Genomic DNA, 12,928 nt, shown 5'->3' on the forward strand with positions numbered 1-12,928 from the left:
ATATCTCCTCATTAAGCAAATTTACTGTAACTCACCTTTTGTAAGGTGCAATAAGTTTATTATACATCATTTACATTTTTGTTACATTTACATCAAACAAAGTGAGCAGCATAAATTTCAGCTGCTTTTTTTTTTTTTTTTTTTTTTTTTTTTTTTAAGTTTTTGGCATGTGTAGAGTACATTTCTTCAGAATTCTGCACAATTCAGCCACAGCTGTTTCGGGTAATCAGATTACTTCAGCAACAGAGGAGTCTTGTGGTTGTCTGTGGGCGGAGGAGGGCAGAGGGGTGGTGTAAACCTGTAAACAGCTCGGGTTTTTAGAGTCTGCCTCCCTTTAGGGCTAATTTCCCCACAGGGAGTTTTTCAGCAGTGAGCACCCCTGGCGCTTCTCCGACTCCTCGCTAGCCCCGCCCACACGATCCCCCATCCCAACCCCCTCTCCTGTATATAAGAAGTTTTGGGCGACGGCAAGCTCACACGGCAGAATGGAAACGCTGCTCAGTGCGCTCACTGGCACGCCTCCCTCTCATCTTCCTCCTCTTCCTTTTAATCTTCTTAATTGCGCGTCGGCACTCCGGCAGCAGCAGCACAGCGGGGGTCACGAGCAGGGCTGCATGTAGACAGTGAGGATGATGATGATGGTGATACTTACAGACTGAACTTTGAAGATGCTCGTGGAGGACTCTGCGCGTCTTCTCCGCTCTCTGTGGAATACGTGGAACCTCCTGCGGGGCTGATGCTGATTACTGTGATGCTTTTCGGGTGAAGCTCCAAAACAAACAAACAAACAAACAAACAAACAAAAAACTGCCCCAAACAAACGGATTACCGAGAACTGAGCTCCGCACTGCTGACAGGCTGCTGGTAGCGATGTGATAGAAAGGTCTCCTGCGCACACACCTCCCAGTGATCGGAGCCGCCGTTACGCGCGGAGGCTGCTCTGCGCTTAAGGAGCGCGTTTCAGTCTTCCTGTTTGAACTTTATGATCTGAACTGTGACAAAAAAAAGAGGGAGAAAAGTTTTTCTGCTCCTCCTCAGACAGAAAATGAGTAGCTGTCTCCTCAGACTGGCACTCCTCGTGGCTTGCGTCCTCTCCATCCGCTGCACCGCTGCGCCCGGGACCGAGGCGGAGGCGCGCACGGCGTCCCGGGACACCTGCGCGTCCTGCGGCGGCGGCGCTCTGCCGGAGGAGCCGGAGTCCGGGCGGCTCGACGGGGACTTCTTAGAGGCGGTGAAGAGGCACATCTTAAGCAGGCTGCAGATGCGGGAGAGGCCCAACATCACGCACCCGGTCCCCAAGGCGGCCATGGTGACAGCCCTGCGGAAGCTGCATGCCGGTAAGCTGCGAGAGGACGGGAGGGTGGAGATCCCCAACCTGGACGGGCATCCGATGAGCAACGAGGTGCTGGAGGAGAGCTCGGAGATCATCAGCTTCGCGGAGAAAGGTGAGCAGTCACTCACGCCTCACTGTTCTCATCATAAAGTCGTTTGGTTTATTTTATTTTATTGAAACTAATTAAAACCAATTAGATCACCTGTTTTATTTAGGTATGAAAAAAGAGAACACATTGATTTTTCTCTCCGAGGTGGATCTGTGCTTTTGTTTCTATGCAGAAAATAAGTTCAAGGTGAAAGGTTTTTTTTAAAGATAACCCTAAAACTGAAATATTTCCCTATAAAAACTAAGTCTTTATGGACTTTTTAAAAGTATGCAGGTGTGAAAACAGCAGAAATTTATCAACAAAAAGCACCTTTAAAAAAAATAGATTTTGATAAATCTTTATGGCTGCAGGTTTGTATAAAGCAGGCAGGACACTTGTTCTCCTAAAATTCAGGATGTGAGCTGATATTTGATGTATGCAGAAAGGATCAGGAGACACACACACACACACTGAACTTCCTCCAACTCTGCTGCTCTGTGTGTGTGTTTAAAGTGTGCGTGTGTCTTTATATACTGACTGAGTGAGAAACAACCCAGAGAACATACTGATGTTGAACAGATGTTGGTGCTAGGACCTGAAAAACCCGCCAAAATAAAAGCAGAGGGGCCAGCTGTAGCTGTAGCTGCTACCTGAAGTTGTTCTGTGAATCGAGAAGCTTGATTTCTTTCTAGAATCAACCCCTGGGGATAGTTTGGGACTGTTTTTGACCCCAGTTAAGCTGTCATCACATGTTGGCTGTTTCCACTGTAGACAGTCTCAAAGTAAACCAAATGAAATGCTGGTTTTGGCAGATCTAAAAACTAATTTCATGCATTTTCTGCACACTTTAAGTAAGGTTTTGTGATTCTTTAGGCTGATAAATTACAAACCAGGCACATTTTGAATGGAGTTTGGTGGCTGTTGCGTTCATGTGAGTGACAGAAAGTGGGGACAATCCAAATCTGAGTGCTGTGTTCACTTCCCTGTAAAAAATAAACCAGTGTAAACTCTGCTCGGTGTCGGCGGAGGTTTCACTCCCCGCTGAGAGGCTTTTATGCTCTCAGATGTTTCTCTCTGTGGCCGCTGTGTTGCAGACCTTCCACCTCGGCATCACCCACTTGCCAGTTGGCTGCCATTGAGCAGCGCTGAGCGGCTGCCAGTGGGGACATGGCACGGCGTCAAGGCCCACAGGAACAGTTTTGCTTTATTTGAAAAGAGCAGGGCTGAAAATGATCAACGACACCACCTGCTTCGCCCACGTGTGTCTCTCAGCACGCTCGCCGTCGCTTCTCCAAAACATCTGCTTTCTACATCAACAAATCACTACTCAGAGTGTCTCTGTGTTTGTGTGCATGTGTGCGTGTGTATTGATTATATCATGTGTTTGAGTGTCATTTATCCCTGCCTGTTTTGAAGGATTTGAGCTTTTGTCCAGCTTTTCTGTGAGTGCCTGCATGCACATGTGTCTGCATCCAGGATACTGTGTGTTTATGTGTGTGTGTGTGTGTGACACAGCAGGCCTGTGTTGAATCAGTCTTCTCAGTATAAGGTCAGAGCTTTTGTGCTGGTTGTCGTGCAGCCTGAATGCAGATTGACGGGCTGAATCCTGCAGTCTGGCACCCCATTAAAAATCATTCCGTGTGTGTGTGTGTGATCTAACTGCAGCCTCTAAAAACACAGGGACCCGAGAGCATGGTGTTGGTTTGTTAGCTGCTGCGTCACAGTGACACACAGTTTGGGTTCTGACTTTTCAGAACCCAAGCTAACTTTCTGTGAGTGTGAGCTCCGTTAGTGGCGATGCCTTCACTTGCTGCTGTATTTATGAGCTCACTAGTGACATTTGGGTCACTCTCAGAAACAAGGGGTCCTGTAAAAATCAGTAGCTGCCCCTGTAGGTGCACCAATGTACCTCTTAAGCTTGACGGTTGGATCTCGGGGAAACTTTGTAGTACAGATTTGCACCTCTTTATATCCACAAGGTCACTGGGGTAAAGGTTAACATTCACCCAAATAAAAAAGCTTTTAACAGAAAAACACCAAAAGTCTTTGTTTGAAGTTCAACATCTTCTACTTTATGAATGTTTTAAAGTTTTTCTTCTGCATGTGTATAAAATAAAAAACAAACTCAGCCCCTACTCTTGCAACCTAGTCACTGCTAACCTCTTAACATCCAACTAGAGGAGGGGTGGGCGACTCTAGAAGGTCATATTGACTTAGAAAAAGCAAAAGACCAAATAGTTGTTCACTGCACAAGCAAATAACGCTAACAAAAACATTCTCCAAAATACTGCATGAGCATTTAAATTATCTCACATATTGCCATTTGGATGACATGCATGACTGAACAGGTTAGTGATAAAACAGGCTGAACTGGAATCAAGTCCTTTTTTCCTCCCCTCACCTCCACCTGGTTGTGGCAGACGGCTGCCCCTCCCTGAGCCTGGAAACCCCGTAAAAGGGGAGTTTTTTTCTTCCCACTGTCACCAAGTGTTTCTTCTCTGTGGGTTGTCACATTGTTGGGGTTTCTCTACAATACTGTAGAGCCTTTACCTTACAATATAAAGTGCCTTAAAGGGACTGCTGCTGCGATTTGGTTTGAACTGAACTGAAGTAAATGGCAGTTTAGACTCTCTGCAGTCATTTGCTTTAAGATTCTTTGGCACAATGCTGTCTGTGGCTGGTTTTTCATGGGTTGTTTTTTTTTTTAGGACATTGTTGGTAGATTTAGATGGTCTGTGGGCCGGTTCTAGTCCTCAGGCTGGTGGCAGACATAGAGTTGCATTTCTAGCCACATGCTACAAAATACAAGATGTTACCTTCCCATCTACTCAATTCAATTCTGACACATTTAGCACCAAAAAGTCTTGCCTGATGGTCATTTCAGTACATTATGAGGACCTGTTGATCATATCAAATGATCTCCATAAAATAGCAATGTGTAAAATAGTGTTTATTTGACAGTTTTCCCCCACAAACATGAATAAAATTGCTGTACTGGATGGTTAATTTTTGCCCATTTTTACATATTTAGAGTAAAACATTTTGTAATCAACGTTCAACATCTTATTTAGTGTAATTTTGTTAAAGCACAGGATGCAAACTTCATGTTGCTGAAACACACGAGTTTCCAGAAAAAGCACAAGCACAAAATTTCTACGTCAGGATCTGGATCATTTAGTATTTTTATATAATAAATCACAAAGGGTCATTCATTGTTTAAAAAAAAAGGAGAAGTAACTGAGTTTTAACAGACCTCTGTTGTTTGACCACTTTGACGGCAAGAATATGATTTACTTATCTTCCTCTTTTCATTTTGGCGCCGCTGATCTCATAACCACAAGCGGGTCAGCATTTCTTGTAGCCGCAGATTTCAAATGAGAGACCATTCAGAAAATGTCCAGTGTCAGCAAACATTTGACAGGAAAACAGCAGATAAGTGAATTCAAATGAAAGTGGCTAAATGCCGTCACGTCGGCTTATTTTAGCTTGAAGATTTAGTTACTGCATTAGAAATTCTTTTTGCAAATTTGCACAGTTGGGCCACTGCCATATCACAGCATGCTTTATTCATCTGTCTCTTGATCCTGACTAAACATTTGTGGCCCTGACCACGGAGAAAGTAAGATAAATAAATGATAAATATGTGCCAGATGTAACACCGAGCCAGTTGCTGTCTTTCTTTTCCAGCGCATGATGAGCAGTTTATTAAAATAAGTCTGTTTGGACACTTTCAAAGCATTTACCATCAAGCCGAGCTTGGTATTGATACCAGAGTCCTTTAATCTCTGGGTTTATCTTGTCCAAAAGAATCCACGACTTCCTTGGTCCCATCAAAGACAACGCAGCTGGCTCATCTAACAATGCTTGTAGATCTCATCCCCAAACCAACGCCAGCCCGTTCAGACCCCTCCTGCCACTGAGTGCTTGTTTATATCTGCATCACAGGCATTTTAGCTGTCGCTTTGATCTCTACAGTTTAGAATAAGTGAGCAAGCCGAGGGTTTTAGCATCTTGATAGAATATGTGGTGACAGACGAACATAAACCACCTGTGAAATCTGCGCCTGGAGCTCAACTTAACCTTTGTTATCCTTTTGTAGAAACTTTACTTTATCATTCTTGATTTTTATGGTGACAGCAGCGGTCTAATCTGCGGGCAGTGTTTGATGTAACAGCCAAGTTGCTGACTCAGAGATGTCCTTGTCTCAAGATGGATGAGGCGAAGCTTGTAGAGTTAGAACGTCTTTCACACTGTTTCAGATTTATGTTTTGTGTACTCACAAGCCTTGTATCCAGTTCAGGGAAGCTTTCATGGTGTTTGGTTGGTCTTCTCCTTTTTTTTTAATGGTTAAAGCTCTCAAGGTTCATTCACCGAAGTCTGTGGCCTCCTAAATGCTGTCAGTCTCAATTCATCCTGGTCAGCTGCACTCAGAGGTCAGGAGGTTCAGACCTGATTAATGGCACTAAGCGTCTTCATCTGACATCCGTCAATCAGCTTCTCATTGGGGCATTTAAAATAAAAGCAAAGCTGCAAGTTCTAGGTTTGAAAAAGCCACTGAAAGCTCCATAAGTATCTCAAGATAAATGACCCCAAAATGTAAAACACAGTAGATTGATTAGACCGTTTCTTCTAGTCGTGAGAGTGTGGAGTACTGTTTCGCTCCACCATCAATTACTCAACAGTACTTAAAGGATATTTACACATCTCTGCTCCAGATCAAAACTTTATCCTTCGTTAATGGGCAAACTTGCTTGCAGAATAAATCCCACAAGAGAAATAAATGAGATGGATTGCAATCCATACAAAGTAGCCCAGACCAAACAATCCTGGCATTTTGTTGTAGTTTAAGTACTTGGAATACTTCTAAGGCCAACATGGTGGTATTAATCTGTCTAGAGGTATCATTGGGTTTGAGGGGATTTGAGGATTTGTATTTTTCAGTTACAGTTCTTCAAAAGAGCTAATAGTCCTTAAACCTGTGTCCATGTGCAGTGTCTGCACAGTCTCTGAGAAAAAGATAATGCCATGGAGATAGTCTTTCTTGTGTCTCCTGAGGCTTCATAGACCTGTATTGCTCTGTCAGGCCTCATTGTAAGGACAGTCAGGCTTCATATGATTTTATTTTCTAAATTAGTAACATATGATATTATTTTCAGCCTTTGCTTTCGTGAGGTGCTTTTTTAGGTGCCAAACTAACTTATCCCTCTCCTTTCTATATCTAGATCTTTCCAGTCACATCCGGAATTATCTGTGCTACTTACCCTTACTCTTTTCCCCTTGGATAATACTTGTTATCCAGGGGAAACACTTGTTTCTCTTTTCTGAAATGAGCAGCTTCTGTCATCTTCAGGACTGCTTCAGAAGTTTATCAGAAGTTATCTGCCTATACAGCTTACTAGGGCTAATCTTGGAAAAACCCAGAACCTGTTCTCGTGCTTCTTTATTGATATATACTGAAGTGTCAAAGCTGATCATTAGGGGATCATCATAGGATCATCAGATGTTGCCTTTATGGGGAGAAAGAGTTATATCTTAATATAAACATTTACCCATGAGCTGGTTGTCACTGCCCTTTACTATCAATTGTCAGTGGTCTTTCCAGATGGCGTATTCTGAACAGTTACTTGACATCATTGTTAATACCTCTGATGTGTTTTTGCTCTTTAGATGATCTGGTGACATCCCAGTCCAGCCTGTTTTTCCTGATCTCCAGCGAGGGGAACCAGAACCTGTATGTGACGCAAGCCACCCTATGGCTCTACTTTAAGGTGCTGCCGGCACCTTTGGAGGTGCGTGCCAGGCGGAAGGTTACGGTGAAGGTGTACTACCAGGAGCCCGGCCTTGGCAGCAAATGGAACCTGGTGGAAAAACGAGTGGAGCTAAAACGCAGTGGCTGGCACACCTTTATGCTGACTGATGCTGTCCGGTTGGTGTTCGAGAAAGGTGACAGGCGACAGAACCTGGATATCCGCTGTGAGGGCTGCGAGGCAGAGGGTGTCTTGCCCATTTTGCTCAATGTCCAGGATGAGTCCCACCGGCCTTTCCTGGTGGTACAGGCGAGGCAGGCTGACAGCAAACACCGGATCCGGAAGCGAGGACTGGAGTGTGACGGCAGCAGCAACCTGTGCTGCCGGCAGCAGTTCTACATAGACTTCCGACTCATTGGTTGGAGCGACTGGATCATTGCACCGTCAGGCTACTACGGGAACTACTGTGAGGGGAATTGTCCGGCTTACATGGCCGGTGTCCCCGGTTCAGCTTCATCCTTTCACACAGCAGTGGTGAACCAGTACCGCTTGCGGGGGATGAGTCCGGGCTCCATGAATTCCTGCTGCATCCCCACAAAGCTCAGTACCATGTCCATGCTCTACTTTGACGACGAATACAACATCGTCAAGCGTGACGTTCCAAACATGATCGTGGATGAGTGTGGCTGTGCTTGAGTATGTTTTTCCTGTTTACTTAAAGTGGAACTGAAGAACTAAACAGATTCACAATATTACAAAAAAAATTAAATATTAAAATATTTATGGACGACGGAGAAAACATGTGCACGCACAACCTCATCCACACATATCTACACACCCTCATATATGCCTGCACAAAAACTTGTATATATATTTATGTTTGTTGATATATTCATAATATGAGTTTGAAGACTTAGTCTCCTGCAGACAGAAATGAAGAGTTCTCTTCCAAATCTTTAAAAATCCACTTGGAAAACAATCAATATCTGAAGTTCTTCATTAATTATCTCTAAGATAATGAGGATCTGGTTTGTTAAATTGTGCAAGACTTACTTAACCTACTAGCCTTTACAAAGCAGCATCATCTGATGTAATTTTCTGCTATCACTCAAGTTGTTAGTGTAGGCGCCACTTGAAACTCTTCATGAGTAGAACATAAACCCAACCTTGAATGTTAAAATGCTGTCTCCAGAGGAGGTAAAAGGAGCCTTACATGAGTAACAATGAAGGTTGGGGGGTGATTCTGCTATGCCTCTTTCAAGAGTACTTTGGACAAACACTGAAAATGTCTTCACACCACTCAAGCTACACCAACATACAGCACTTCTGGCTTGGATCGTACAGCACTTCTGGCCTTAATAAAAGTTTTTTCCACAATAAGACCTGCAAATTCTAGAAACAGATTTTTGAAATGAATGGAAACATATTCTATATTCCAGTAAACTCCAGTAAACAAGGTTTTTATTACTCCAAAACCATTCAATAATTATCCAAAATAAAGGTAGAACTTTGTGAGATGTCACAACTGAAATTCAATGGAATATCTGTTTAGAGGCCATGTTTCTGATATGCATTTCTTCACAGTTTTCCATCATCTTTAGTGCTGATCACACATTTTGATTTGAAAAATGTTTTACCCAGTAGAATCTGTAGATAAAAAAGAAATGGGTTAGTAGCTTGTCCAATTAATGTTTATACTTAATTAGCACTTAAGTAACACTCAAAGTGTCATAAGTTTATGCAAACTTAATTTTTGACCTCTTCTAAAGACTTTGAATGAGTCAACCAAACGCCTTCCCTTTCTTTTTGGGTTTTGTACCTCTGAACTTAAAAAATACATCCTGTAGTTGAAATTTTCATCACCAGTAGAATCTATACATCATAAACTAGCAGCTCAACCAAATTCTACCCTTCTTTTGGGGAATATGTATCGTTAAAGGTAATAAACCCCATCTTTCAGGAATCCACCATAAATTCTCATCAAAGTATGTGTCACATTTTGCCCCAATAAAAATATTTATATCTGAGAGTAGGGCAATAGCCCATCCAGTCAATGTATAATGAGCACCCATTTACCAACTAAAGTTCCACAAATTCTATGATATAATATTTGGTTTTCCCAGAGGTTTTGGCTCAGTCAACCAAGCTTCTATGCTCCCTTCTTAAAATTTGTACTACTGAAAGTAATAAACCCATCTTTAAGGAGACTATCTTACTTTTGCACTCAGGAATGTGCTAAACTATTGCCCCCAGAGAAATCTGTAGATCAGAACGTCAGTAACTATGAGCTTTGATTTACCATCCGAAGTTTCAGAAATTCCACGTTAGTTTGTTTTGAGACCTATTCAAAATATTCCTGTTAAGGTGAAAACTTCGACCCTTTCTTCTTGGTCTTTGTATCACTGAAGTAAAAGAAAATCCTTTTAGTTGACTAACCAACCTTTTCATTAAGGTGCCAGTCAAACAAATATTCCTTTCCAGCATATAATCAACAATGAAGATGATGGGATGAATATCAGGAATGACCTCACAAGCAAGATATTTCCTTCACTTTCCTGCAGCTTCTCCTTGAAATGGAAGGCTTGACCCCTTCCTTATTAAAATACATTTAATGTAATTCTTATTTCCATCAGTGAAAGTGAAAAGTTGCCATATTGCTCAGTTAAGAGAAGGTGCAACTTTGCACTTCCTGACGCACACTTTGATAGCACTTGCAGATTGAAATGCCTTTAATGAGCCCTACGTGGCACATCTACGCCCACAGTCCTTCTAAAATAAATAAGTGCCGCATGAGCTATGCAATGTATAGTATTTACCCATATATCAGACAAGATGAACTTAAGCTCTAGTGACAAACTATCACCAATACTTGAAGTAAGTGTGGCAGGCAGTGGTGTGTTGGGCTTCAGGTGGGAGGCTCTGATGAAAAAACATTCCTTCTCTTTTAAGAAGGAAACACTATTTATTTTTCTTTGATTTATGGTTAAAGAAACAACAACAACAACAACAAAAACAGGGCAACAGTTTGACTTATTCCGTATCCTCAAACCTAAAAATGCACACACCAAATCTCTGTTGTGTATTTGTTTGTTTGGAAACTCCTTCAACATGACCGGGAGGTGAGCAACCAAACTTTGTACACTGATATAGCTTAGATGCCTGAAGGTCCATATATGTATATATATTATGTTGCCTAGCAACTACCTATCAACATGTGAAAATGCCCAATTTTTTAGAATATATGCACCTATAAATGCTTTTAAAAGTATTGCATATTTTTATTTCTCAACATTAACATAATTTGTAGCCACAAAATGTCAACATTTTAATGACTCTATCAAGCTGCCCGGCAACCACCTACCTAAAATGACATTTATATAGCAACGAAGGACCTGAGCGTTACAGAGTACCCACAAAAATAGGCTAATTACTGTACGTTAATACATTTTCTCAGAGTGATGAAGTGTATCACTTTGCCAACAGCAAGAAAAGACCAAACAATAGCATGGGCACTAGTCAGCTGTTGCTGACTGCTTTGTGGTGTGTGTATCTAGTAAAACCAATGTTTGGAATTTTATTTAAATAAATGTATTTACTCTTGCAATTTTTTGAGATTTGGTTGGCTAAATATTGAATATGTTGCACAGTAAAATTGAACCAACACAGCAGCTTAAGCTAATATATCTTCAAGTCCAAGGGTTCTTACGATGGAGAAAACTGTCCAAAGACCCCCTGGTACTCCTTCCACCAATATAACTTTTTAGAGTTTGGTGTCAATTGATGTGTTGGTGTTGGTTCAAAAATAATATTGAAAGGGAGTAATCTTGCTGTATTGACGTAAAAGGTCCACTTCTGCATAGATGCACGTTTTACTGATATAGCACACTGTTTACTTTGCATGTAAAATATGAATCAGTGGTTCCAAACAGCACCAACATTTGTTCTACAACTGCACATATAATGTACAAGTTTGTTTCAATGTCATCCGTACATTGCTATACCAGCTCAATCCAATAATCTATTGGAGTTTTTTCTTCTCTTTCATCTAAAAAGGTTTTACTGCCATTAGAAAAATAATCATCTGAAATGTAAAAAGAGGCTAACTGGGGCTAACTTTGACCCAAATGCGATGCACGAATAGTGATTTTTAAATAAATGCATCCCAGCGGAATTCCCATCGCGGCCTGTTTGGCACCATAACACACTTTGAGACACACTTTCAGGCCTCAGTCACTTTGATATTTTCAGGTTAAACGCTTCAGCGACCTGTTATTTCACAAGCTTGTTACACATTTTTCTCTTATTCGCTGGGTAAAGAGAAATACCTGAGACTTGATACTGCTCATTATCTCGTGTTTTCTCCAGCCTCCTGCCCGATGCCCAACCCTTGGCTCACCTGCCACTGTAATCTTTTGCTTATTCTTCAAAGCGAATGGTTCTTAGAGTATTTGCACTGAGTTGCGTGACTAGTCATAAAAAAATGAATAGAAACTGCCATTGAAAAAATAAAAGTTATTTTTATAGAAGCAAAATTGAATTCTGTTCAAATGTATTATACCTAATCATGGAACCAAAGAGGCCAAGAGGTTTAGCTATTGAAAGATGGCAATGTTGTCATGTTTTGTTTGTAAATGATGTTGTGACAGTTAAGAGGCCTAAACACTGTATCAGGGTATAGTATCAGTCCATAATCTGCTTAATCCTTTTTCTATTTTGTACCTAGACATGGAATATTTCATATTTTTTCATGAGATGACTTAAATATTCCTAGTTTCCTCGTTTTGTTAGCATCCTTCCATTTAGAGTAAAGCCCACACCATCCAGTCTCTGTACAGTCGATGTAACATATGAATATGCTTTTGAAATATTTTGTTCTTTGTTATTGTTGAAAAATAAAGTTCTTATTACAGATTGTTTGGGTTTGTTGTTGTGAGCACTTCCAGGTATTTAACATTGACGGCTGACGTGACATCTTCTTCTGAAAAACCTCAAGGTGCGGTTAAGTTGGGTGGTTGCCATGTTTGCCCCTATGTAATGACACATCTGCCTTCCATGATGTGGGAGGTGCCCCTAAATATCTCACAAAAATTCCCATACTTGTCATTATAAGGAGAGATGATGATGCCTGAGGGTTTTTCCCAGCTGACTGCCAATCATCTCATGTAATACTTGATAAATATTAAACTGTTGTTGGGCACAAGGTGAAACTGTTCTTTCCGAAATATTTACCCATTGCATTACCCAGACCTGTATGAGAGAGTTTCAGCTATTTGTTGGAGTAATGTGCCAAACTTCCTTATATAATGATCTATAATGGATAGATGTAATTAAATTAAATTAAAAAATAGGAAAAAACTGGGCTATAATTTAGAGTAAGTTTCCTCTTAGTATTTTATATTGAGTTACACTTACATTTTTTATTTAAAAAACACATAGTAATTTTTATAAAATGTAGTAGGATATTAAGATTATTCAATTTAAAGCTACAAATTATTAATCCCCACCTACTCTAACACAGTTATGGATTCTAACATTGAGTCAGTTGAGTCATTTGCCAGTTTTGATATTTTACATGCTGCTAGCAGTATATTTTGACATGAAACTTTTGACTAAAATAAGAACAAAAACATCCAATATCCAGACATGCAACAGTGTATTAATATTTATCAGTATATAAGGCTCCAGTTTGGGAAAACAAATACATTATTACACTTAATTAAAAAAAAACCCCAAAGAAATACAAACTTCTTAAATTGATTT

At 40.9% G+C, this 12,928-nt stretch overlaps 1 protein-coding gene across 1 annotated transcript; it reads left to right on the forward strand.

Moving 5' to 3' along the window:
* Positions 1 to 459: 459 nt before the first annotated feature.
* LOC146491459 (inhibin beta B chain) lies at positions 460 to 12,497 on the forward strand. Its single transcript, XM_085152094.1, has 2 exons — positions 460 to 1,445; positions 7,089 to 12,497. Exons 1-2 carry the CDS (start codon positions 1,046 to 1,048, stop codon positions 7,862 to 7,864), a joined length of 1,176 nt encoding a protein of 391 aa, XP_085008220.1. The 5' UTR covers positions 460 to 1,045; the 3' UTR covers positions 7,865 to 12,497.
* Positions 12,498 to 12,928: the final 431 nt, after the last annotated feature.

Source organism: Neolamprologus multifasciatus, chromosome 23 (genome assembly GCF_963576455.1).
Source record: "Neolamprologus multifasciatus chromosome 23, fNeoMul1.2, whole genome shotgun sequence".
NCBI classification, from domain to species: Eukaryota; Metazoa; Chordata; class Actinopteri; order Cichliformes; family Cichlidae; genus Neolamprologus; species Neolamprologus multifasciatus.